We start from the raw sequence: 27,702 nt of genomic DNA, 5'->3' as shown, positions 1-27,702 counted from the left end.
GTCCACTTCAAGCCGGTTGACACCACCAACCCAGCAAGTGGACCCATGCAGATGTCCAATAAGCAACCTTTTGACATCAAGAAACTAAAAACTCCACCCTCAGATCATGACAATTCTGCCACTTTGTGGGTATGCGTCCTGTGAAGAGGCGTGGAGTCTGACTGCGCTTGCGCAGATCGTCATTACCTCCCCTCTCCTCTCCTCCAATCACCTCTCTCCACATTTCAGACCACCTCCCCCATCCCATAAATATCCTTGAGTCCCCATTTTCAGGGAAGTGGACTTGAGACTCGTGCTCTCACTTCCTAACTTGGCTGCCTTGTGATTAAACCCTCTCTCTGCTGTGATCTCATCTTCCCAGTGTTTGGTGTTCCAGGTGGTGGGCAAAATGAACCTAGTGCAGTGGCAGGCCCCAAAATTAATCCCATTCTTGCTGGCTGCTGGGAACATCCAGGACCCAAGGGGCAGAGCTTCTGCAGGGTTCCTTAGCATGTCAGGGTGCTTTGTAAATGGCAAATCAATATGCAAATTACAAATATGTCTCTCACTCCTCAGGGAGTGGGAGGGAGTGCCTTGCCCTCAGGTCCAGCCTGTCAGAGCCCGGGGTGCTCTTCCTGGGGCCTGGGGGGCTGGGCCGCATCTTGAGCCCAGTGCTGTTGTTCAGGACCATGGCTGGACCTGAGTTTTCACAACGAGGACCCATTCCCAAGGGTTTTATTTAAAGAAAGATAAATTATGGTTTGAAATCCTACAAACCTGAGAAATCATAGGGTATATCACAACAAAATATGTGTGAAAATGCTAAAAGAAAAAAAAAAGACAGGCAATATTGACTTTTATTTATAATAATAATAATCCAAACAGACAAATTCCTTCTTTTTACTCATGTTTTCTCTACCTAACCAAACACACATCCATGCTTCTGTGTGCGTGTGTTTGATTATATAGAAGAAGGATCAGGCAAGACCCACACCTGGCGTGTTCACAGGGACCATGCTGAGGGAGTGAGGTGGCTTTATACTTTTATTTCACACTTTTCAGGACTATTGGGTTTTTTTAGTAATAAGTATGCATTTACTCTTATAATAAAAAATATTTTAAAAATATTTGTATAACCATACAGAAAATAATCTGGATGTACATATAGAGAGGCTCAAAACAGTGCTTTTGCTCAAGAAACTTAATTTCTTAAGTTATAAGGAACAGATCTTCAGTATCCATACCCCCAAGAGCTTCATGCACAAAGACGCTCTATCAGCCACTCTTTATCACAACAACAGAGACACAGACATGGGGCCGACCCGGTGGTGCAGGGGTTAAGTTCGCACAGTCTGCTTTGGCATCCCAGGGTTCATGGCTTTGGATCCTGGGTGTGGACCTACACATGGCTCATCCAGCCATGCATGATGAGCATGCCAGCATCTCACATACAAAACAGAGGAAGAGAGACAAGATGTTAGCTCAGGGACCATCTTCCTCACCAAAAAAAAAAAAAAAAAAAAAAGACACAAACTAAGTGTCCCTAAGGGATGGTGGTTAGTGCGGTCAAGCCACTGGATGGACCACCTCATCATCACATATTTATGAGGACTATACAATTATTGGGGACAAGAATGTGATATAGTCAATGAAAAGACACCAAATTATATACACAGTATGATTATAACCAAGCCTTTCAAAAGCTAACATATGAAAAAATGGAAGGGATTACACCAAAATGTTCATCGTGATCGAACACTTGTTGACCACTCACTGTGTGCCTGACATCGTGCTGACACTTCGGGACATGATCCTTGCAACAGCCCCACATAACGGGTACTATGAGCACCTCCTTTCCACAATGGGAAATGGAGGCGGAGTAGGAAGACGGAATTTCCAGAAACACCCAGTGGTCACCAAACACGCAAAGATGTGCTAAACTTCATTAGTACTTAAAGCTATGCAACGTCAAACCACAATGAGAAACAGAACATTGGCAAAAATTGGAAAGTTTAATGACATCAGTGTTGGCGGAAGTGGGATGAAATAGTACTTATTTCCTGCTGGTGGAACCGTGATTGGTACAGGCATTTCAGAGCACAACTCCAAACTTGAGATATGTGCTCTTCTCTTTTGACTTAGAAACTTCTCTTGGGAGAAATTACTTGAGGGACATTCTCACGCCTTTTAAAAGAAGACGTGCAAAGATTTTCACCATGTGGTTGTTTGTATTAGCAAGAAATTAAATAAATCATAGTTGATCCAAGCAGTAATTAAAAACAAAAAGATGGATCTATCTTGAAAAGATCTCGAAGGCAAGTGAAATAATAATAAAAGAATAATAGTCTAATAATAATTAAGCTAACTTCAGGAAAGTATGCATACTATAACACCATCTATGTTAAAACCAAAAAGGGAAAACCCACAGAGTACGTACCTCTAGCGGCACACACGTCTGCGTTATGCACGTCTACGCACAGAAAGAAGAGGTGCAAGAACAGTACCAAAGTGTAACCGCCAGGACCACCGGGAGGGAATCCGACTCCTGACGGTGGTGAAGAAGGCTGTCGCCTTTTCACTTGGTACGTGTCGTATGGTGGTAATTTTTACAACAGGAACGTGTCCGTGTATGACTTACGCAATTAAAAACCGTTACATCACTAAAGGGCAAATAAAAAAACTCTTGCTTAGAGCGAGCGTTCTCAACTGGAGCCTGCACTGGAAGCACGTGGAGAGCTTGTTAAGCCTGGAGGGCTGGGCCCCAGCCCGAGCCCACTGGTGTGTCTGGGTGGGGCCTGATGCTGATGTCTGTTCAGGGGCCGCACTGGGAGAACCGGTGCCTCCGAGATGTGGAATGCTGAGCTTACAGTTCACAGGTGGAGCCAGAACTTGAACGCAGACCCCCTCAGACCAGACCCTGGCTCTTGATCTCAATCGCCTGCTGCCCACAGCTTTCTTTGCTTGGTGGGATAAAGGATGATTCCTTTTTTGACCATTTTTTTAAAATATATTTTTTAAATATACTTATTGGATTTTTAAATGTAATATCAATTCATCCTGAAAATCCTAAAACTATACTTTCTGTGTTTTCCAAAGTTCATAAGCTTTGGTAATTTTTTTTTAATTGCATAACAAGGGGCTGGCACTGTGGCCGAGTGGTTAAGCTCATGCACTCCGCTTCAGTGGCCCAGGTTTTCACCAGTTCAGATCCTGGGTGTGGACATGGCATCGCTCATCAGGCCATGATGAGGCGGCATCCCACATACCACAACTAGAAGGACCCACAACTGAAAATACACAACTATGTACCGGGGGTCTTCAGGGAGAAGAAGAAGAAGAAGAAAAAGCGAAGATTGGCAACAGACATTAGCTCAGATGTCTGTAGAGCAGCCACAGGAGGTTTCCCTGAAAGAGGAAAGCGACCAGAATGGGACTGAAGAAGGATGTCACAAACAGCATGCCAACAGCAGAGGACTGACACAGGAGCACAGAAGGCCCCAGGAGGATGCTGCCAAAGAGAAGGCCTTGTGCCAGCCTCCTCCTGGTGCCTGACCCAGCCACTTAGAAGGGAAAGGGATTACAATGATGGGCTTAGAGCAATCAAGACACTCCTGAAGCACATTGCTGCTACCAGGTGGAAGGAGCAGATGGATGCTGCAAATCCACCACACAAACACCAGCAGCACAAAAGGAAAAAGAGACAGGATGAGTGGAAGAAAACTTAAGAGAGATGGAAGATACATGCAGACATTCCAACGCCTGTCAAATACAGGATGCAGACGTGAGAATATAGAGAAGAGGAAATAGAGAAAATTTTCCCAGAACTGAAGATCCAAATCCTCCTTTGAAACGTTCCACCAAGTGCTAAACAAGAGCAAATGAACAAAAACTCCCATGTCTTGGTGTAATGTCAGAACAATGATAAAGAGAAAATTCTAGAAGGTTCAGAGGTAGAAGAGGAGTATTTGATTACTTAAGAAAGAATTACACACAACAACATGAATGTACTTAATGCCACTGAACTATACTTAAAATTGGTTAAAATGGGAAGTTCTATGTTATGTGTACTTTACTACAATTTAAAATACATACATACATACATACATATATATATATATATATACACACATAGATAAAAAGAATGAGCAGATGGACAACAGGCTTCTCATCAGCAACTGCAGATGCAAAAAGACAATGGAGCAATGTGTTCAAAATTCTGAGGGAAAATAATTTTTGAACCTAGATTTCAACACCAGCTAAACTATACTGCAGGCATGGGAGAAAAGCATAGAACATCCTCAAATCTGCATAGATTCAGAAAGTTTACCCACAGAAACTCTCTCTGAAAGAATTACTTGAGGTTGTACCCAAGCAAGAATTAAAGTAAATCCAAGAAAAAGAAATGGAAAACAAGACACAATATTTGGTAATCAATGAAATTAATTAAGTCTAAGTCTTAAGGTTGTGTTTTAATGGAAGAATAATCTGGGGGTGAAGTCTCATGTTGACACAGAAGGCGGAATGAACACAGAGAGGGAGGATGGCAATGAAGGGAAAGGAGAGGAGGGGAAGCCCCCATCCCCCTTGGGCTGGAGCTCTGATTATCGTCAGATATTAGAGCTTGTTTTAGAAAATACTAGTTTAACCTTGTGCAATACATTTTAAGGTAATTTCAAGTGGCAAATACACAAACGTTGACCAATTTCATCAGTCGTCAGGTAAATGCACAGTGAACCGGGACACAGGCACCCACACCCACCAGAGGCGTAAAGTGGGAACACAATCACGAGTGTGGGAAGGATGTGGAGCAAGAGGACCTCTCTTTCACTGCTTGGCAGGAGTGTAAATTGGGGCAAGCACTTGGGAAAACTGTTTGGCATGTTCTTCCAAAGCTGAACCTGTGCATACACTACGACCTGCAATTCTACTCCGAGAGAAATGAATCCATATGTCCAAAAGAAATGTGCAAAAATATTCATAGTAGCACTATTCATAAGAGCCCCAAACTGGAAAGGAAACCAAATGTCCGTCAGCAGTGTGATGAATAATCTGTGATATATTCACGAAATATGGTGATGACACAGCAATGAGAACAACCATGGAAGAACTCAGCTACACGCAGCAGCTGATCTCTATAATCGGCCAAGAAGATCCTTCGACCACATCATTCATTCGGTAAATGTTGGCTGAGCCCCACTCCGTGCCAACCCTTAATCCAGGCACTGGGTAGGATGCCAGCAGACAGGACATGTAAGGATCCAGTCCAGCCGGGAAGGTAGATAGTAAACATGGGTAAATGATTGGATTCAGCTACCTTCTGGACTTCACTTGCCAATGCCCCACCTATACTTCTGCCAAACCAAATTTTCATCCCCACCTTCTTAATCCCATCCTGTCTCACGTCCTGTGTCCTCATATGTGATTCCTCCTGCTTGCAATCCCTTCTTCCCTCCCTTCTTCCCCTTCTCTGAGCCCTTCCAGTCCTTAATGATCCATATTGAATATCAGGTACCAAGAAAGCGCCCCTCCACTCTCGAACGATAACGTTGCTTATCTCGTGAGAGCATCTTCTGTCTTGCGCTGCCACAGACTCTGTCCGTTTGTGCGATGCCTTTCACCCCTTTATCAAATCACAATGCTTGGCACACAGAATGCAAGATGGTCATGTTGCCGAAATTCAAAATAGAGAACATTTAAAGTTTTAAGGTTCTCTTGCATTGCCCTCCCTCCCTCCCTGTCAATTTCCTAACACCTCAGCTCGCTTCCAAAACGTGGAGTTCGTACCCTGCGCCATCGTCCCCAAACCCAGCACTGGCTCAGCATTCGTTTACACAGTCTGTCACCCAGAGGAATCCGCAGGACTGTGTCTTTATCCTCTTTGCATTCCTAATGCCTCACCTGTAATGAGTACAAAGAAAATGTCTGTTGAATCTATTCACTGAGGGCTAACAAAGTTAAAGATGCTTTCGACATCCTTCCAGCCATCTGAACTGGAAAAGAGTGTAACACTTCATTCGATAATGCAGGAATCCCATGAATCATAATTTTTTCATTAACTTTTTATTTCACTTATTAGCACCAATTTGTACTGGTTTGTGATTTATAATGTACTTGAACATTCTCTCACTGCATTTCCCTGAAATTATACTGGAATTTAGATATTTTGCTGTTAAACAGGGCTTTCCCCTTGGCTATATTAATCCAAATGAGCATCTGAGACTGAATTTGCAGTTAAAGAGCAATGACAAAAGAAAAAAAAAGACCAGTCTTAGCAAAGGACGAGGGGAGAAAAAAGTGCATTATATTTACAAAAAAATATGGCTGTAATTATTTCAAAATAAAAAGCTTTAAAAAAAAACAAATTCAGGAAAGAAAAAAGGAGCCTGTAATACTATTGTGGTAAATTTCAACATTTTCTCTCAGTTTACCTAGGTCCGATTTTTCCTCATCTAGAGTAATATCCTGGGAATGGATACAGGTCACATTCAATTGGGGGTACAGGTTCATTTCCTAAACGATCAGCAAGTTGACATTTTCCCAATTAAATCACATGCTTAGAGTTTCCCAATGGTTAATTATAATTTTATATTCTATGAGTTAATTATCTCATCTCTAAGTCTAAATGTTAACTTGCATGTGCACTTTTAAGCTGAGTATACCATAATTGCACAATTCAACGTTTCTTTATGCTTCCCTGTGCCAAGCACGCAGATGCACGAGTGAAAAAGAAAAATCACTCTCTTCAAATCTCGCTCCTCTGCCTTCTATTGTTTTACAAGCCTGAGACTCGAGTTCTCTGAGAGGCACACACGTGTCGCTTTCCCCGGCTGGCAAAGGACGAGGCCGGTGAAGCTTGCATCTAGTTCTGCTCGATAATCAGACGAGAGCAGGTTTCGCATTCATGCAGCCCCAGGTTACAGATCCACCTCGCGGCCCAACACCTGTGTGAACCTCAGCAAGTCGCCGGGCCTTGGGGAGTCTCTGTTTCCTCACTTCCAAAATGTGGAGTTAGTACCCTGCACCTTCGTCCCATCTGTAGCACGGGGCGACTGTGAGAAATACACGAGACGGCAGGGATGACGCTGCGCGTAATCGGTGCAAAGGGACAATCTGTGTTCCCGCCAGTGACTGTTCACCCACAGCGCACGCTGGGATAAACGTTTCCAACTGGCTTTCCGTGAGACTTGTACCGACTGACACATCCGCTCACAGTGTGTGGGAGCACCTCTCCCCTCCGCCTCGCCAACTCTGCAGGATGTCGTTCATTTTCATTTCGTTATCTGAATATCGTCATTTCTACAAGGAGCTTTATTGCTTCAGAAATGAGATTTTATTGACATTTTAATGCCCGCTCTCTTTCACCTCATTTACGGAAATAATGAGAGTTGTAATAAGAAATGGCACGGCCTCTCCACCCGCTCCTGAGACCTGGCGCACTGGCACACGGGCCCCTGATGTCGAGAACACTTTCCTCCCCTCCTCATCTAGAGAATTGCTGCTCACACTCAGACCTCGGAGCCTGATGAAGTCAAGTCCCCACCTACTTCTGGTTCATTTCATTTAACACGGCTGCATTTTGTGTAATTATTTTTTATTGAGATATAATTCACATGCCCCAAAAAGTCATCCTTTTAAAGTGTACAATTCAGTCATTTTTAGCATAGTCACAATAGTGTACAACCATCACCACTATCTAATTCCAGAACATTTTCATCACCCCAAAGATAAGCCTGGATAGGGACCCAGCAGCAGTCACTCCCCACCCTCTCCCCGCCCCTGGCACCTGGCAGCCACTAGTCTACTTTCTGTCTCTATAGAGATGCCAACTCTGGACATTCTATGTAAATGGAATCATACAACACGTGCCCTTTTGTATCTGGCTTTTTTCACTTAGCACAGTGTTTTTCCAGGTTCATCCATGTTCTGGCGTTGGTCAGTACTTCACTCCTTTTTACAGCTGAATACTATTTCCTTATCCTGCCACTTTCTGTCTATCCATTCAGCAGTCAATGGACATCGAGTTGTTTCCACTTTTGTGCTACTGTGAAGACTGCTGCTGTGAACATTCATGGATGAGCTTGTGTGTGAATGTGTGTTTTTAGTTCTCTCAAGTATCTACCTAGGAGCAGAGCTGCTGAGTTATGGGGTAACGCTCTGTTTGACATTTTGAGGAACCAACACACCGTTTTCCAAAGCAGATGCAGCATTTTACATTCCCATCACCAATATATGAGTTCTAATTCCTCCACATCCTCACCAGCAGCACTTGCTACTGTCCATCTTTTTTTTAATTTTATCGAGGAAGATTAGCTCTGAGCTAACATCTGCTGCCAACCATCCTCTTTTTGCTGAGGAAGACTCGCCCTGAGCTAACATACATGCCCATCTTCCTCTGCTTTATATGTGGGACTCCTGCCACAGCATGGCTTGACGAGCAGGGCAATGTCCGTACCCGGGATCCAAACCGGAGAATGCTGGACCGTCAAAGCAGAATGTGCAAACTTAGCCACTGCACCACAGGGCTGGCCCCTGTCCATCTTTTTTGTTTTGCTATCCTAGTGGGTAGGAAGTGGTGCTCACTGAGGTTTTGATTTGCATTCCCCTAATGACTAAAGATGTTGAGCATCTTTCCAAGGGATTGCTGGCCATCTGTATGTCTTTTTTGTAAAAATGTCTATTCAAAGCCTTTGCTCATTTTTTAATTGGTTTATTTTTCTTTTCATTGTTGAGTTGTAATACTTCTTTATATATTCTGAATGCCAGTCCCTTATCAGACAAACGATTTGCAAATATTTTCTTCCATTCTGTGGTCGTCTTTTCGCTTTCTTGATGGTGTCCTTTGAAGGACAAAAGTTTTCCCTTTGGATGAAGTTCAGTTTACCTATTTTTGTTTTGTTGCTTGTGCTTTTGGTGTCATAGCTAAGAAAACACTGCTTACTCCAAGGCCACAAAGATTTACTCCTGTGTGTTTTCTGTGAGTTTTATGCTTTTAGCTCTTACATTGGGTCTGTGATCCATTTTGGGTTAATTTTTATCTACGGTGTGAGAAGGGGTCCAACTTCCTTCTTTTCTATGTGGATATTCAGTTGCCCCGGCACCGTCTGTTGAAAAGACAATTCTCCATTGAATGGTCTTGGCGCTCCTGACAAAAATCCAGTGACCCTAAACATGAGGCTTTATTTCTGGACTCTCAACTCTTTTCCATTGATCTGTATGTCTATACTTAGGCCAGTATCATACTGTTTTGAAATCAGAAAGTGTTGAGTCCTCTAACTTTGTTCTTCTTTATCAAGATTGTTTCGGCTATTCTGGGCACAGTGGCATTTTTAAATTATTTATTAATTATTTAATTAAGTCTCTATATGATTAGTGTGTTTGATTATTCAGTTAGTTTCTGACTTTTTCATCAGAACGTGCACTCCATGAGGGCAGAGACCACGGCTATTTTTTTATTCCCAATTGTATCCTCAGCACCTGTACAGGGCCTGACACGTTATATAAACTCATGCAATTTATTGAATAAATGAATAAATGATTGAATACTCAAGTTTTTGTAATGACGTATATTGGAAATAGCCTAAATGTTCAAAAATTTTAAAAATGTTTAAGTAGATTATAATACATTAATGGGATAGAATATTATGCAACCATTCAAAACCATGTATTTCAATAATATTTAATGATTTGGAGAATCATTGAGCCCAATCTCAACTTTGCATAAATGAAAATAAGGGCTGAAAAAAAACATGGAAATTTAATAGAGTTATCATGGAAGATTGTGATTTTAATTTTTTTAATGTTCTTCTCTACTCTCTACTTTTTCTGTCATTAGCGTGTATTGCTTTCATTAAAGAAAGCTGAACGTTATTGACTAAAAGCATCCATCCTCAGTAAGTTGTGCACAGCCTTCTGCATTTGCAGTAATGGTCTATTCTCTTCCTAGGATTTTGTTGTTGGTGGAGCCGACCCCCTGTGACTTGAGTAGATTCCGTTTCTATCAGGGGAGGTGGCCACACGTGATGAATGGTTCTCTGGGAAGCTGGGGTTAAGATGTGGGGTGTAAGTTGCACCGTGAACAGGCTCCTGCCCGAGCCTCGCTTCTGTTGGGGAATCGTCACCCAACCACCTGTGAGCACCCACGGCCCAGGGCGGGCTCTGAGCGCCACCTCTTCCCTCCAGATCCCTGGACTGCTCCTCTCCCCAGGGGTGACCAGGGGGCTTGAACGCAGCTAAGTGCCACCACCCATACCATCAAACAGAGTTCAAGTGGCATCAACTAATAGAATGTGTAGCAACTTGAACTTCAAGAAGAATTCTTTTCCAGAATTTTTAGGTTTGAAAAATCCTTCATGGATTGTAATTAGTCTTTGGGTGGTGAACATGACATCTACACAGAATTCTACACAGAATTCAAAATATATTATGACATACACCTGAAAGTTATACAACATTATAAGACAATGTTACTGCAATAAAATAAATAAATAAATAAAACTTTTTAAAAAACCCTTTAGAATTGCTCAAGTTAATTGTGGCCCAACCATCTTAGAGAGCCCACCACAAATGCCTGTGTTCGAGAGCACCAGCTCACAATGTCCACCCTCCACTTGCATCCACAGCGTACTTCGTCTGGTATTGCTATCAAACAATCTGAAGGGCCAGAATGACTTGACTTAGTGATGCTAAAGTTAAGATTATTTGTTAGGAACTTTACATACATTTGAGAGAAGGAAAACTCATGATTGCATCAACTGGTTAGCCTAATCTACTTTATACAGGATTTTGTATCATTGAAGTTATGTATTTATAAAATTTCCTCTAAAAATAGCCTTGAATTTATTGAAAAGTTACCATCCACACTAGAGGAATGGGCCATTCTTAACACTAATTTGCCAAATATAGTTAGTATTTTTTCATTTAAAAGGTCGTGGACAAAAACTAATCAAAGGTGGCAGAAGTCAGAACAGTGGGTCCCCTGGGAGGGTGCGGACCGGCTGGGGCAGGAGGAAGCCTAGTGAGACCTGGAAACATGCTTTAGATCTCGGTCAGGTGCTTGCATGAGTGTGGTGTGTGTGTGTGCTCCTTGAGGTGATGCACTCAACTCAAGGTTACATGACCTACAATGTACTCAATAAAAAGAATAAAAGATCATTGCTTTTAAGAGAGCCCTTGAAACTTTTATTTTTAGTGCTCATCTTTTTCTGATAACTAATGTATGTTCATTGTACAAAAATGTGGAAAATACAAGCATCAAAAAATTAATATCCTGTCTAATCAACCCACCAGAATAACTTGGCATTATGATAAATGTTGTTGGAAGCCCTATAACAGCTCAGCTTCTGTTTACTGGCTTATAGGGCAGCTGGCAAGCTCTTTATTAACACCAGTCAACTTCAACACAACTGAGGAAGATGCAGCCTTGTAGACACCACCCACCCCCGGTGATGGCTCTTTCCAACGGCCATGCAAATAGTCTGAAGAAGCTATGAAGCTGAGAACCCAAAATTGGGGCCAGGAAGAGCACACAGTCACGTCAGCTTTCATCTCATCGAGTCCCAACCTCATGTCCACCTTGGTGGTGACGAGGACGGCACGGCACCATCATGTCTTGTGGAACAGATTCACATGAGTTGGGAGGCTGAGCTCACACAGAGCTGGAGTCACAGTCTTGTGATATGACAGTACTCTCTCTTGAATAAAGAGAATGAATAATCAGCCTCTTTGACTGAAGACGGAGGCCGGCCCTGACTCATGGAACGTTAGAGAGGTGAGCTCTGGATTCAACAATGTGGCTGTGGGTGGCTCAAACAGCGACCATTCAGTAAGCGTCTGCCACCGGCCAGGCAGTGTGCCAATCCCCTACACTCTACTCCTCCTGCTGACCCTATAAAGACTTTGCTATTGTCACCCCTATTTTAGACAAGGGACTTGAGTCTCAGGTGCCTCCAGACGGCAGGCATTACTCTAGGGAGGGGAAGACTGAGAGTTAAGCAAAGTTGTCCATGTGTCCAGAGAACCCAGGGTCCCTGTTGTTGAGGGTGAAGCCTGACTCTTTCTGAGCCAGAAATGTGTTTCCAGTGTGGCAGGACACAAAGGGCATGTGAAGACAGGACACTGTAGGCCAGTCTCACAGGAACAAATAGGTGGGTATGGAAGGAGGTGCCACCCCACTTCCAATTCTTCGACCTCTTTTGTCAGATTTTTTTCAACTCCCATACAGTTAATTCAGAGAAGACATTAGCCATTTGGTTCTATCTGAGCCCAATGCTAAGTTTCCGTAGCTGGGCGACAATTCTCTTTTAATCTTTCATGTCACAGAGAAAATTGCATTAATACAAAAGCTATATGGGCTTTCATCAAAGAGCCAGGATGCCTTTGTAAATGTTAGCTGGTGGCGTGTGTCATCCATCTCATTTACGACGAGGAAGCTGAGTCAGAGAGAGGAAATATGACTGGGGTTTGGTTAAAAGTAAACCACAGCCACGCAATAGGCCACATCTGCTCTTCCAAGTCAAAAGAAAAGAGGGAAGAAACGGTCCAAAAATACATGCTGGTATTACAGCTAAAGCCACGTTCCAGCTACTGTGCGAAGGAGGCCACGTGCACCAGCCCTCTGACCCCACCCTGCCTCCTTCCACCTCTCCCCTCCTCACTCTGGCACTAAACCAGCTGCTGGGTCTTAGAAAAAAAGCATTCTCTCCCCTGGAGCACTGGTTTTCTTCACCCCCACCAAAAAATAATAAAAAAAGATTATTGGACGAGATGGCCCTGGTGGTCTGTTAGCTGCCCTCTGTGTCACCAACAGCCACATTCCTAGCCTGGTCAGCCTCTTCCTTCCTTCCTGGGGACCCACTGGGCCTGGGTCCCAGTCTCAACACTGGGTCTCCATATGCTTGGCCCGAACTGTATCTGGATGCCCTTGGCTGGAGCCTGCCTCACTCCTTCCCCTCAGAGAGCAGCCATCAGCCTGTGGTCTGGACTCAGAGACTGAGAAGAGGGCCACTGGCTCGGAGGCCTTGTCATGGCTACTTGTTGAGACAGCCCAGTTCCATTCCTGCTATTGGTGGTTTGCGTCTTCTCTCTTTTTATCTCTGTCGGTCTTGCTGGATTTACCTATCTTATTGATTTTTTTGAAAAAATCAGATTTTTTTCCTTGTTTTTTTTCCTATTGATTTTCTATTTTTGATTTTATTAATTTCTGGTGTTATTTCCTTCCTGCTGCTTGCTTTGGCTCTATCTTGTTCTTCTTTTTTGGTGTCTTCAGAAAGACACTCAGACTATTGGTTGGAGAACTTTTCTCTTTTCCAACGTCAGCATTCGATGCTGTAAATTTCCCTCTCAGTACTCTTCTAGCTGCATCCGACATATTTCAATATGTCGTAGTTTCATTTTCTTTCAGTTCTATGTATTTTTTTTATTTCCTTTCAACTTTCCCTTTGTCCCATGGGTTATTTATAGGCTTGTCGTTTACTTTCCAAGTGTTTGGAGATTTTCCTGTTGTCTTTCCTTGACTTCTAATTGATTTCACTATGGCAAGAGAATACACTCTGTATGATTTCAATTATTTTAAATTTGGTTGGACTTGTTTTATGGCTCGAGATGTCCATTTTGGCGGATGTTCCGCAGGCACTTGATAAGAATGCTCATTCTGCTATGGTTTCCTGGAGCACTCTATGTGTGTCTACTAAATCCTCTTGGTTGATAGTGTCATTCAGCTCGGATATTCTTGCTGATTTTCTGCATAGTATCCTACAAATTGCTCAGAGTGGGCTTTTGAAGTCTCCAACTATAATTGTGGACATATACAAACATTTCTGTATTTGTTCCTGTTACAAGAATGTGTTCATATTATACACACATTGCTGCATCATGCTTTTCTCGCCCAACAACGCCTTGTGAAAATCTTTTCCAGTCAATCATAACTGGACTCTAATTCACTGTTTTAAGTAGCTGCATATTATTGCATGGTGTGAAGGCACCAGGACTTATTCCACTGTTCTACTGTGGGACATCGTCTTTGTTTGATGGGAGGCATAATTCCCAGTGATGATCCCACTGGTTTTCTCAATTGCAATTCTGAGTTTCGATGACAGGCTGACGGTGGAAACTCACAGTAACCGAGTGGCCTGTAGTAGGCAGTGGGGGTGGGAGAGTGGGCAGGAGAGGTGAGTCTACATTGAGGCTTTTGACAAAAGGAAACGTGACTCTGAAAATCATTAATAACGCTGCTTGTAGATCGTAACAAACAAGGCATAAAGAAAGCCCAATCGTTCTTTCTTGGAAAGAGGAACAGCTGTATCGTAAAGACGAATTTCTCTTAGTTGTGTGGGCCTATGAACTAAGGCCCAAATTATTCTTAGGATGGGACAAAACTCTAAAAATAGAATATATACCAACCCAAGCCAGAACTGCAATTCCACCAAATTCTCTACATGAGCGGAATCTCTTAAACGTAATTTACAAACTGGGCTGAAAAGAGAAAAGAGAATCCAGGATATTGTGAGATCAAGACCATTGACCGAGTGAGAAATGCTTAGCTTGGAGAGCAGAAGGCTGAAGGAAACGCACCCCCAGCTCCCTCAAGGACTGCCACCTGGCGAGAGGGAGATCAGTCCGCAGATGCCACCAGGTGGAGGGAGGTCATCGAGCACAGTCAAAGAAGGGCCCGCACTGGACTGTCCCCCAGTACATAGGGAGCGTTCAGACTCTAAGAAGCTACAGCCTGCGTAACTGACAAACGGCACCGACATCTAGGCTTCGCTCTGACCCTGCCAGTCTGCGAGCAGTCTCTTCGCATCCCCCGGGCAAACGCCACGCCCACGGCTGCCTCCACAGCACTTCCCACTCTGATTCTCCTGCCTTGAGCCGTCTCCACCCTCCACCTACTAGATCTGGACAGTCTTTCAGGACCCAGAAAAAACGCCACCCCTTCTGGGAAGCCTTTCCTGGTAACTCGAGCCCACTGCTGTCATTAGCCCATGCTCAACAGGAATTTTTTTCCTTTTTAAAATGGAGCAGCTTTGTCTGCTCAGCTGGATTGCAAGGTCCTTTTGGAAAACTGCCCCGCACCTCTTTCACAATCCACAATACCTTCCACTGGACAAGGCACGCAAGAGAGCCCTCAAAAAATGTTTGTGGATACATTCGTTTCCCCCATCCTGTTTCATAAATCCGTGCACTTCAATTAGTGGTGGGGGCACGTGGCAGTGCTCAGAAGATTTGCTTTCTGTTTGGAAACGTCCTGGTGGAATTTGGCTATACAATATTTTAACTTAATAACTATCACTCAGGGCTCTCATTAAAGTTGATTCTCTTACTGAAACCCTCCTGCAATTAGCTTTAAAGAGAAAGGGCAGAAAAAACAGAATGCATGGATCTACTAATAATGCTTCCCCTCGAACCGCCTGTAAAGACTTCGGGTGGGCTGGGTCCCTCATGCCAGTTCACAAAAAGAACAATTACCAAGAAATTTTTAAATAGAGCAGAGTTCAAAACGTGCCTCTCTGGAGTGACATTCTTAATCACCAATAGTACATAGATAGGCCCTTAGGTCACCCTCCTGATGGGTCTCTTTTGCTCTGTCACACTTCCCAGTGTCCTGCAGCTACCTCCGCTCCTCCACCTTTGCACGGTAAGTGTGCATCACAGGCTCTTTCCCCAGGGAAGTCTTGGAAGAGCCAGTTCACCGCCTTTCCCACAACTGATAACCTGACAGCACACATATGTGACCCCTCTTCTAGAGAATGATTGCCTTGAAAGCAGGGCCCATTTAGTTCATCTTGGGATCTCAGGGGCCCAGTGGTAGGACCCGGGAAGTTCCCACTTAATTGGACTGAACTGATGAATACAGAGAAAGTCCACAGAGCTGTAGGGATCCATCATTGACTGTGCCCTCACGAGAGACGCAGGAGGGAACAGCTGCTGAGTCTTGAAAGTGAACAGAGTGTTATTCTAGGTCAAGGTGGGGTGGAGAAAAGGGGCCCAGAGGGAGAGAGTCGAGCTAAGGCCAGAGATGCAACTGATTTGGGGGAAACAAGTTGTTTCACGGGGCTGGAGTATCAGGGGTTAAGGAGGAGGAGAGGAAGCTCAGGAGAGAAACTGAAGCCAAACTATGAACGTTCATATCTCATAATAAGGAGGCGGACTGAATTCTGTAGACAAAGGCAGCACAGAGAGCTTTTAATTAGGAAGGGGAGACACGTATTTTACAAAGATAAATGATTCACCACATTAACAGGAAAAAGGTGAAAAATACATATTTACCTCACTAGATACTGAAAAATCCATTACGAAAATTCAACAACCATTTCAGATTTTTTTAAAAAACAACTAAGGTTATAGGAGGTTTTTCTTAATTTGTAAAAGTCTATATAACAATACATGTCCTCGTTAATAAGCTGAGTACAGAAGGACTTACTTTGTAGCCAGGAATGAAAAAGTGAACTTCACCAACAGCATTAATCATTCTACTCAAGTTCCCACCAATGCAATAAGAAAAGAAAAGGATTAATATTACCTAAAATTTATTGTACACAGGCAAAAATATTTGCCCAAGTGGAAAGATGCATGCAGAAGAATGTTCATTATTTTAGCATCTGTGATAAACTGGAAACTATCTACATGCCTAACAACCGGCAACTGTTTGAACAAATTTTAGAACATCCACATTTTTGAGTACTAAGCAAGTGTCAAAAAGATTGAAGCAGATTTGCAGGTACTAATATTGAAAGATTTCCAAGGAATACTAAGTGAAAAGAACATGTCACAGAACAATATATGTAGAATACTTAGCTTAAGGTAAGGGAAAGGAAGAAGAAAAGATAAAAGAAATGGAGAAAAAGACACGTAAGCGTGCATCTGGAAATATAAATAGCCAACAGTTGACGGTGATTATCTCTGAGAGGAAGAAAATTAGAAGTATTTGGGAAAGGAATGTAGGAAACTTTGTTTGAAACATTTTGGTGGACTATATCACATTTTTTATCAAATTTAAAAAGAAGAGTCTTTCCTGAAGCAAGCATCTGAAGACCAGCTAGTTTATTGCAATGATCACAGCTAGAAATGGAGAAGCTGTGAATCAGGACAAAAGGAAAAGAAAAGAAGAAAGACTGGAAACCCTGTTGAGTAGAAATAAGGGTTCAGTGATTGAACAGATGTAATGGGTTCAGGAAAGGTAGGTATTCAAGGACGGCACTCAGTCTGCAACTTGGGGAGTGGGTGAACAGTGACACCATTAACTAAGGAACAGAATGCAGGTCATGAATTCACTTTGAGACATGCTTCACTTAAGAGGCCCAGAAATAGTGGATGGACACAGTGCATGGACAATGAGCCGTATAGATCTGGACTCAGTGGACGCCACTGGCCTTTGGCCCATGGTGCTGGTCCAAGCCGTCATCATCCCTCCTAACTGTCTCCTAATTGCCTCTACTTCATTCCCCCTTTTCACACAGAAGATAGAATAATCTTTCAGCAAATCTTCAGTGGCTTCCCACTGTACCTGCCTGGCACTGGCCTCCCCCTCGGGACCCATCACCCTCCCCCTGACTCGACACATTCTAGCTACACTGGATATCCTCAGTTTCTATCTCCTCCTCCTAGAATGGGCCCCCCTGACACACTCAGCACCAACACAGCTGCACACACACTCCACCCACCTTCCTGGATCATTTCCACCCCCATCATTTAGGGCTCCATTTTGCTATCATCTCCTCGGAGAAGCCATCTTTGATTTCCACATCCCCACCACCAATGTGGTCCTCAGTATGTTCTCTCATCTGTCTCCTCCATTGGCATCAAAAGAGCAGGAAGCATGCCTTTTTAATCCACCTCTGCCTCCCAAGCCCTGGCACAGGCCTACCTCAGAATGGGAACTCACTATCAATGGGATGCAATAATGGGTTAGCATATTGATGGAGGAGTGAATTAATGATGGATAAACAGGGAGAGTAAGACTGTTCTCAGACAATCCAGGGAGAGGAAGAAGAAACGAGGGCCACGGGAGAACTGAAGAGGAAGACTCTCCATGGCAGACGCCGGGAGCCCAGGAGCCACGCTGCAGGCTGACAGCACCAGGTGCTGTGGGAGGGGGTCAAGTGGAGAAAGAAGTGAAAGGGGGGTTTTAGATTTTACAATTAGGGGATCACTAAAGACCCTCTTGCAGACACTGTCCGTGGATTGGGAGAAGCCGGTTGTCACATGTCGGCGTTAATAAGACGAGAGGAAGGGAATGAGGAAAGATGAGATTCGAGAGGAAAGAAGGGATGCTGGGGGTGGGGAGGGGAGAGTGCTGTTTTAGGGTGGAGGAGGCCGAAGGAGGATGTCTACAGAAATAAATTGTTATTGTAAACGGTAATAAATACTCAAAAATAGACCCTTCCTAATTCTTTTATGACACTTTACCATGTCTACTCTCTTGGCGTTAAGACTCTTCAAAGCTGTGTTACTGCACACCCCCTCCCACCTCCAGCAGCACAGGGTGGTAGCTATTTACACCACAAAGATTGGCAAACACTGCAGATGGTGACTTTTTTGTCGGGAGAGCTAAGTGTTAGCTGTTTACCAGCACACTCCTGCCCTGGGGTCTTACGCGACTTGGTAAACTGCAGGAGGAAGAGAGCCTGCACGGTAGAAGGACAGGAGTCTGTGGGCAACCACGGAACGACAGAATCCTCCCTCTGGCCATCATTTGACAGATCTTATTTTCTTCTCTCACGTGAGTCAGTAAGTCACTCTGCAAACAAGGCTATTATCTATCATGGGAGTTGTTACTTCCAGTGGAAAACATCCCAGCTCAGTTCTTTAGGCAGCACAGCCACCACGCTTCACAAAGGACAATCGTTTAAAAAGCAGCGCCTCCAGCTCAGAGACCAGGAGGAGGGTCTGGAGGGGCCCTCAAGGGATGAGGTGGGCAGAACGAGCCCAGGGCGCCAAGGGTGCAGCCCCGTGTGTGGACCAACAGTTCTGGACCTGCCCCAGCTTCCTGCAGTCACATGGATGTGGATAGAGGAGAGAAGCTTCCAGAACGTGCTCTCAGCACGGGCTCGGGTGCCCACGGTGCCTCCTCGGATCCAGAGCCCTGGCCGGCTGGCCACCTGACGCCAGCTCTCCCACGCAGAGCCCCACTTCCTGCAGGGCCCGGCCCTGGCCGTTTCCACTTTCTGACCACACTTACTCTTGCTCTTTAACTTGTTCAAGGCCGACAAATAGGAGCATATTTCAAATACTTTAAAAAAAATACATGAGAGCAAATCTGAAATTGAGAACACTGCATCTATAAATTACTATTTTTGTTATTATTGTTTGCAAATTAGAAAAAAACACATCACATGGTTTCTCCATTTTAGTGGTGACACACCTTGCTCTAGAAACTTCTCTGTCCCCTTCTGGGGCCTCTGTACCACAGATGCATAAGACGCTGCATGGCCCCCAGTGATCCGGCTCCTACCTTGGTGATGACGTGAGATGTGACACCCGCTTTCCTCAAGGCACAGGAGGCCGTCGGAGCCTCCACTCTGAGCGAGTGTGCGAATCACAGCCACAAATGCTTGACAAGGCCTTGTAACAGATCTCTTTCCATACGCATGCACATCCTATCGGCTGTTTCTCTGGAGAACCAGAACCAATACGCTACTATTAAAAACAATTTGGGAGAACCCTTGCCGGTTGCTAGAGGAGGCCCCACCGGGCCGGGAGGCAGGGTGGTCCAGTGGTGCCTGAGCAGGGGAGGCTGAAAGGTGTGGCTTCCACCGTGTCACCTGGCTGCCATCAGAGGCATCTCCTGGAGCCAGGGGCCATCAGCTCTGAAGGAGAGATGGCAGAGGCTACCTCGCCTCCTCACAGCGCGGCCTCACGGACCACGGAGTCGAATGGAGGGACGACACGGTGTGCACACACAGTTCACCCGCAGGAGGGCCCTTCAGCGGGGCTGGCTCTTCCCCACGAAGACCACTCAGAACCGTCATGCTGTCACTGTTTTATTCCAAGAGGTCACCACGTTCCGTGACTCCCTCTTTGGAGGAAAACACAAGGGGCCCGATAATACGGTGTTTCCACTGAAAACCAGGTTGGGGCCAGTTCTTTGTCAACAGACCGAGAACCCCCTTGTAATTTTTAAATTGTTTCTCAAACAGAAGGTTTCTATTTGGGCAAGTGGCATTAGAAATGTTTAATATTTCAAAGCAAAAAGCAATAGTATTGGCCACATCGTCCGTCGGTCCCTCTGGACAGCCAGACGGTCACATTTCCCAGGATTTGATGAAGTCGGGTTGGTCAGAGCATCTCAGCAGAGAGCACTGCTGGCATGAGGCTGGGCGAAGGCTGAGCCCCAGAGCGTGCGCAGGGGTCACACAAGTTTAAATTCTTAAAATCTGGAATGAAGGCTTCGCTGCTTTTTCTGCCATTCAGTAGACAGAAGACAGGAGCGGCTCCCCCGAGGGGCTTTCGCTTCAGGAAACAACACACTTCAGACGCCGCACTAGGACGGCTTCTAGTCTAACATAAGCAGCTCAGAACAATGAGCTCTTTGAATATTTTTTTCTCAGAAAGCCTTGGCTTTGAGTGGTTTCAGATAGTCCACCACTGCAGGGGTGTTAGAAGCCAGGGACACCAGCGACAAGGTGAGCCCCGCTCCCCCTCCTTGCTCTCTCATCTCTGTGGCTTCTTCCTCCGGCTTCCAGATTTCTCTACAGTTCCCTGCAGGCTCCCGGGATGATGGCTAGAACCCAGGTATCCACTGGAAAGTGGTGGAACTGGCCCGATCAGCCATGGAGCAGGCAAGGGAAGTCTGAGCCCAGAATCTGAGGGCCAAAGGCTCCACAGATGCACTGAGCTGCCGCTCTCTGCCCAGCCAAGAGCAGAGGCTGACCCCAGCCAGAGTGCCTTGCAGATGCGAGAAGATTCCAGCTCCCCAAGAAGAGCAGAGACTGGCCCTCTCCTTCCAGGCATGTCAGGGGCGCACGCAGCACCTGCTTGCCGACTCCTCACCAAGAGGAAGAGCAGGACCCTGCCTGAACCTTAGAAACTCAGCCTCTGGCCTGGCATCTCGCTGGGATCCAGGCGTACATGCGGAGACTCCCGGCCCCCCACCCCGAGTTTAACTAGCGCCATTCTGTTTATTTACGCTCAGGACTGCTCTGAAATTCTTAGATGGTCATCAGAGAAACATCACCAATCTTTGTACTGACGGGCGCAGACTGACATGCATCAGTGGGCCACTGTCACCACCCTGGTGCTGGGCAGGGTGAAACCAAATGGGGACAGAACCATTTACTTTTTTACTTCAACTGAAAATCAGTACTTACGATCTTGCAGGACCAAAAGCAAGTTGTAAGGTTTGTTATGTGGCCGCACACACACTCCATGCTCAACATCCATCCTGTTGTGAAGTTACACACACACACCATGGTCAACATCTGCCCTGTTGTGTGCTTACACACACACAGAAGATCAACACCCCTCCATTCAAAAGGCCAGTCCTATGCTTAACCTCTGCCCCTATGCCTCATGCATCACATATGGTAACTCTTTTCTGCTAAATTTCAAAAATCTTTTCTTGCCCTTAATCCAGGAAATAGGCACAACTGGTCATCTCGTTCCCAAACCGTCTTATTTCTGAATTAAATAATTCCATTTAACTTCATTTGTCCTTGGCTTTTTTCATTTAAAATGCTGAACCCTTGTCACACTTCCCTCTGAGCCCCGGCAAACTTTCTGGGTGGCTGTGTGGGGTCTGCTCCTGTGGCAGCCACCCCGCAGGCCCCTGACCAGGGTATGCACGCCCCAGACACTGTGTGCATCTCAAAGACCTCTTTCTTCCAGTCACACAAGGTATGGGAACAAGGCACTACCCCAGCCATGATGCCGCCACTTCCAACTGGGCCAGGCCCCCGGGTCACAGGAGCCCGGCCCAGCACAGCCTGAGCCTCTGTGTCCTGTAGCAGGCACAGAAAGGTCCAGAGAGGGGTTGCACCTCTGGAGCCCCACACTCTGAGGTGGCCGAGTGGTGCGCGGCTCTGGGTGTCCTGCTCCCACCTAGGCACCCCATACAAGGCCACGTTCCTGCTCTGGGGTACTACAACTAAGCAAGAGCTCCCGGCTTCCCACGCCCTTCAGGACGAGCCTGTTGGCTGGAACAGCCTCTTACAGGGTTTGGACGTTTTCTACCCCCAGTTTCCATCACCAGGACTTTGCTTAAATGGTATTTTTCACATATTCTTCAAAAATATAGCATATGCTCAAAGATAAAGCACAGTGAGGAGGCAGAGGAGAAAGAAGCCTACTTTCTACAGGATTGAAGTTTCATCAACAGCTTATTTTTCAGAATTATTTTCTCTTAAACATGAATATAAAAGAAACGAATGAGATAATCAGGTATTTCTGGACATACGACATTTGCTATTTTCTAACAAGAAAGAAAATAGCCCGCGTCCAAAGTCGTCACAGGTTGTCTGCTTGTGTGTGTATGTGGTGTGTGTGGCGTGCGTGTGCACACACATTTAACACATCTGCTCTACCTGCATCACATAAAAAAAGAGAAGACACACTTTCCAGATCAAATTAGTAATTTTGTCTATTAATCTCAAAAAATTTTCTTGAACTGTTTTTCAAGCCATTTGGACAATACTTACATGTAAGCTATCCATATTATGAGATTTTTTTCAACAATCATAAGAAAAAAATCAGCTTCACTCCACATCAATAATTAAAACAAATTTAATCTAGAATTAAAACAAAATTCAATCCGTCCCATCAGAATAATCCATCACAGCTCATCTTGAAATAACGTTGCTGAGGACTGAACAGTGTGACTTTCACCCGTAGTTATCAAAGGGAAAAAGTGCTAAGAAAAAGAAATACAGATTAAGAATAAATTTTAGAGTAAGTGCAATTTATAAAGACCGTCTATAAAGAGCAATAGGATATTCATAAATAAAATGGGTAATTTATGCTGCCTAAATATCATCAGATTCACAAAGGAGAGAAACAGAATAATTTTTAAAGAATTCTTTTAAAAATAAGACTTCCTTCCAAAAGAAAAACAATCTAGCATGTCAGGAGATAATTCAGTAGTTTCTGATTGCTAAAATCTTCTGTAAATAGCTTGTAACTTAGATTGCAGTAAAGATACAACGCTCTGCAGACTGAGACATACGGGGGTCTGAGGGACGGTCCCCAGCATTTATGAACCATGTCATCTGCTCCCCCAGTGTTGATGGGGAGCGGTGAGCATCTGAAGGCACTCCTGTGCACTTGGGCCGCCTGTTCCTGCCATGGGCACTGGGTGGGCCCTAAACGTGGTCACTTCCTACCCTTTTTTGAGTCTGTGGTGTGACCTGCTGTAAGGAGGACCCCTTCTTTGGGACACCCCTGGGGCCAATGGCCAGCCCCCTGCAGCCCACACAATATCGCCTGCCATCAGGAGGGGTCAAGTCTGACCCTCAAGGCCATGCCGGACTTCGGACAGCACTTCGACTTCAGCCAGTGGCTGTCCTTAGGAACGGACCCCCAACTGTTCACATCTGTCTTTCCCTCCTGAAGTCATGGCTCTCTGCGCCTCTCAGCGGGCCACCTCATTGTGGCCTTTGGAACCCGCTGAGGACCAGCAGCAGCCCCCATGGGCACTCAGTGTCCTGGCCAGGTAGGGCTTTTGAGCAATATAACTTGAAGGTGGGCAGCGTGTAGTCAATACTTGTCTGCATTTCTATCGGCCTCTCGGCTCCAAGTTTAAGACAGTTTTAAAGTTGAATTGTAATGAAAACATTCACTGTTCCTAGCTGTTGGATTTTTCTTTTCTTTCCATCAAGGGCATATTTTCTTGTTCTTTCCCTTTTGTGTCACCAAAAGAAAAGAACAGGTGACAGGTATATTTGGAGGGTACAAAGGTGATGCCAGTGATGCCACCCCACATAAATACTACCCCAGAGGCTGCGGGCCCTGGAGCCCACCACGATGGCAAGACCTCACGCTGTTACTGGCAGCAGACCCGAGTGGAGGGCTGACTACGTATGCCCCGAGCTTTGAGCCCCAGTGTTGCTCAGGAACTTTCCCATTGTCCAATTTTACTTCCTCCATTAATTAAATCACAACCTGCTGTTCAAATAGTGTGATGTTTCCTAGATGATCAAAACCCACCAGACTTCTTTATTCTGCAGTTTCCACTTTCATGTAAGTAGATTAAGTTGAAACATTTGAGACTAGATTGAGAGTAGATTGAGTTGAAACATATGAAACATGAATATTGCACGCCACATCCTGACAGTGTCTGGAAGTAGGTATGTCTATGAGGGAGACATCTACAATTATACAGCATATGAATTTTCCAGGAAACTGGAAAACATTTGGGGATCTTCCTTAATTCAGAAATATTTTTAAATGAAAAGGAATAATAAGTTCTTTCCCAAACCTAAGCCTTTAGATTTTACGACTGATGGACAGAGAGATAATAAACACTGCCCCTTTCTATCTGCCAGACATCTTTTAAAGCAAGGATACCAATAACGCCTTTCACAAATCAGCACACAATACCGAATTAAGATTATTTTTCAGTTTTGCGATTTTTCAAGAAAATAAGTTCATGGTTCTAAACTCAACATGGGTCATGTGGAAATGCACACCAACAGAGGGTCATATGATAATGGGAACCCTTCAGTGTCTTGTCTGTTTAGCCACATGAGTTCAAACTTCTCCCGAGAAGCCTGAGCTTATGTTCACATGACGCCACGTTCATGGGTGAGGATGGACCAGGCGACGGCCCCGAGCACTGATTAGCCACACTGTGCGTCCCTAGGTCACTGCCACCCTTTATTTGAGCCTCAGCAAACTAACCCTAAGACCCAGAAGGCTCTGGGCAGACCCAGCCCTCCACCTACTTGAGAACTGCTGCTGCTGGGTGGTCACGACCTGACTCAGGAGTGGCCCAGCAGTGTAGACTTGAGTCAGCCACGACACACAGTCAGCACTACGGCTGCCGCCGTTCGCCACAAAGCAAGAGCAGAGCCCGAAGCAAAGTGAATGATTTTTTTTAAGGGAAACTTTAAAGGCATAAATTTGAGAATTCTCCCTCCATTTGAAAACTACCCTCTACGTTCAATGTGACAGGTGTAAAAGCTTTATCAAGGTCTACTTGCCTATTTTAAGCGTAGGCTTTTTTTTTTTTTTTGAGATAGTAATTATACTAACACACTAGAAGTAATAAACTCTGGTGTCACTTCTTCACCGCAAAGTTGTAGGGGCTTTCTCTTTTTTCTTCTTTGGCTCATGGTTATATAATTTAAAGAACGAACACAAGAAGAATATTCATTTTCTTTTATAATAAACTCAGTCAGATGTGCCTATTTTATGCTGACATTTATGATGTCCTTTTATAAACTACATTAACGTGTTTTCAGAAGCTAACATGAAGACTGCCTGAAAAAGCAGCCTCACGAGAAGAGGCCCCATTTTTAACACTGATGATCACATTCCTTTGTCAGCACTTTTTAGATAGTTAAAAATAATCCACAAAGTTAACTGTTTCCTTTAGTATTTTAGTTCCAAGATTACCAAGATGCAACATTTTGCCTGAGGATGTGGTCTGTCAAATTTTTAAACTGGATCTGTAGCCAATATATACAGACCAGGCTCTGGGCTGCCAGGCTTGTCAGTGTTGTTGGCAACACTGTGGGCAGGGAGTTTGTGCCTCATCTCTTTTTAAATAAAAAGCCAAGCCTTGGAATGACGGGATTGAAAACCTCCCCCGGAGCCTCCTCCCCAGCCTGGCAGACGTCTGCCCCACTGAGCGCAGTGCTGGCCGCCACTGCCCAACAGGCAGCAGGGTACAAGCAGGTGCAGGCCATTTGGACTTTGCTCAGTATTTGTTCTTTAAATATCATAAACTACTTGCATAAGGGAGGAATTTTATGGAGCACATTGGGCATGATTTTTTAATTCTTTGTGTTGGAGGAAACATCTCCTTTCCAGCCTGTGGCTCAGGGCCACGCACCTCAGGGCCCTTTAGCCTATTTAAATGGAAGATGACATTTCCTGGGGAAAACGGCCCGGAATTCTGCTGCTGCTGTAACCCACAGCTGGTAGGTATGGCACGAAGGGCAGACCCTGCAGACAGCCTTGCTGGGCAAGAAAGTGCAGCTTCTCTTCTATGAAGCAGGCGCCTGTGGCCTGCACTGCAGGGAGCTGGACCTTGCTGCTGTGGGGAAGGCAAGCGCCCACCTGGCGCCCGGGGCAAACCAAACAGAGGTGGTGACGCACCCGCATTTCTCCTCGCAGGGGCTGCCCAGGTCTTCCCAGTGCCTGCCCAGGGGAGGCCAAGTGCACAGTTGCCAGGCAGAGGGGCCTGCTCCTGGAGGGGCACTGGCAGGACACACAGCCAAGCAAGGTGGCAAAGCCATGCCAAAGGAGTGCAGCCAAGGGAAATCAGGACAGAGTGAGGTCACCGATTTCAAACCTTCTCCCAATGGATGCGCAACGGGCGCGTTGGCAGTGCCCTGTCCCCGCGGCCAGGCGAGCTGACTGCGAAGGAGTGCGCACCTCCTGGCCTCCAGGGCGACCCACCGTGGCGGACGCCCCTGCACCCGGGTTCCCCACCCGGCGGCCCGCGCCCGCACCCACCTTGACGACGTAGGTGACTCCGGCGCCCAGCACCTGGTCGCTGGCGTGCGGGGCGCGGGGCAGCGGCTCGTCGCCGGGCCGGCCCTTCCTGGCTGCGCGCATGGCCGGGGCGCGGGGGCCGGGGGGCGCGCTGCCGTCCGGGGCGGCCAGGCTGGGCGCGCTGCAGCTGCCCGAGAGCCGCGCGCCCGCCCGCTCCCTGGCCGCCGACAGGCCGCGGAGGCCCGAGCTGGAGAGTTTCAGGTGGGACACCTTGTGGAGCAGGTGGCCCAGGCTGCCCGGGCCATCGTCGGGCGCCCTGCGCAGCGCGTCTCCGGACACCAGGTAGGGGGCCGCCGCCGGGGCCGCGCGCGCCGCCGAGACCTTGCCGCCGCCGCTCACCGACAGGTTGTGCAGAAGGTCATCGACCGATGTCACCGAGTCATTCCTGAAGCGGTTGTACTTGGTGCGTGGAAGCATGCCCCTCCGTGGGCTCGCCGCATCCGCCCGGGCGCTGCAGGAGCCGGCCCCGGCGCGGGCTGCCGCGCATAGCAGGGGCCGCGGTCCCGGGCGGGACGCAGCGCCGGGACAGCCGGCGGGTGCGGGGCAGCGGCGCCGGCCGCCCACTGCTAACAGCCCGCGCCGCCGCGGCCACGCAGCCCCGGGCCCGGGCTCGGCTGCTGAGGGCGGCGCGGTAGCTTTGCAAAAGTCATAGTTTCCTCTGATGAGCGCCCAGCTGCTCGGGGCTGCTCACAGCAAAAGCATGACTCACTCCGAGAGGAGACCCTTCTCAACAAAGGCTCGGTGAGCGCTGCAAATCACTTCCTGTAGCAAAAAAAAAAAAAAAAAGAGGAAAAAAAAAACCACATACACCCACTGACAGCACACAGGAACCAATCAGTTCTCAAATTTCCTTCTTCTACCTTCCCAGATATTTTCTTCCAACCTTTGGTTTTTCACCTCCCCTTCCCCCACACACGCAGCCTTTGTGCCAGGGAGAATCCAGTCCCTTCAGATGAGCAGGTGAACTTTCTGAAACCCGACATTCTGAGCTGGGGGTTTCTCTTCCCTGTGCAGCCCATCAGTGGGAGGCCCAAAGTATCTGACAGTGATGCGTTAAGATGTGACGAAGCCTTTTTA

At 46.0% G+C, this 27,702-nt stretch overlaps 1 protein-coding gene across 1 annotated transcript in view; it reads right to left on the bottom strand.

The window, feature by feature from the left end:
* Positions 1–27,312, bottom strand: part of SHC3 (SHC adaptor protein 3) — a 124,038-nt gene extending 96,726 nt beyond the window's left edge. Inside the window, exon 1 of the mRNA XM_023627569.2 lies at positions 26,587–27,312. Coding sequence (XP_023483337.2) covers positions 26,587–27,042 — 456 coding nt within the window. The 5' untranslated portion in view covers positions 27,043–27,312. The remainder of the gene's footprint in view (positions 1–26,586) is intronic.
* Between the last annotated feature and the right edge of the window lie 390 nt (positions 27,313–27,702).

Source organism: Equus caballus, chromosome 23, assembly GCF_041296265.1.
Source record: "Equus caballus isolate H_3958 breed thoroughbred chromosome 23, TB-T2T, whole genome shotgun sequence".
In the NCBI taxonomy this organism is placed as follows: domain Eukaryota; kingdom Metazoa; phylum Chordata; class Mammalia; order Perissodactyla; family Equidae; genus Equus; species Equus caballus.
This window is presented reverse-complemented; position numbering and strand designations above follow the sequence as displayed.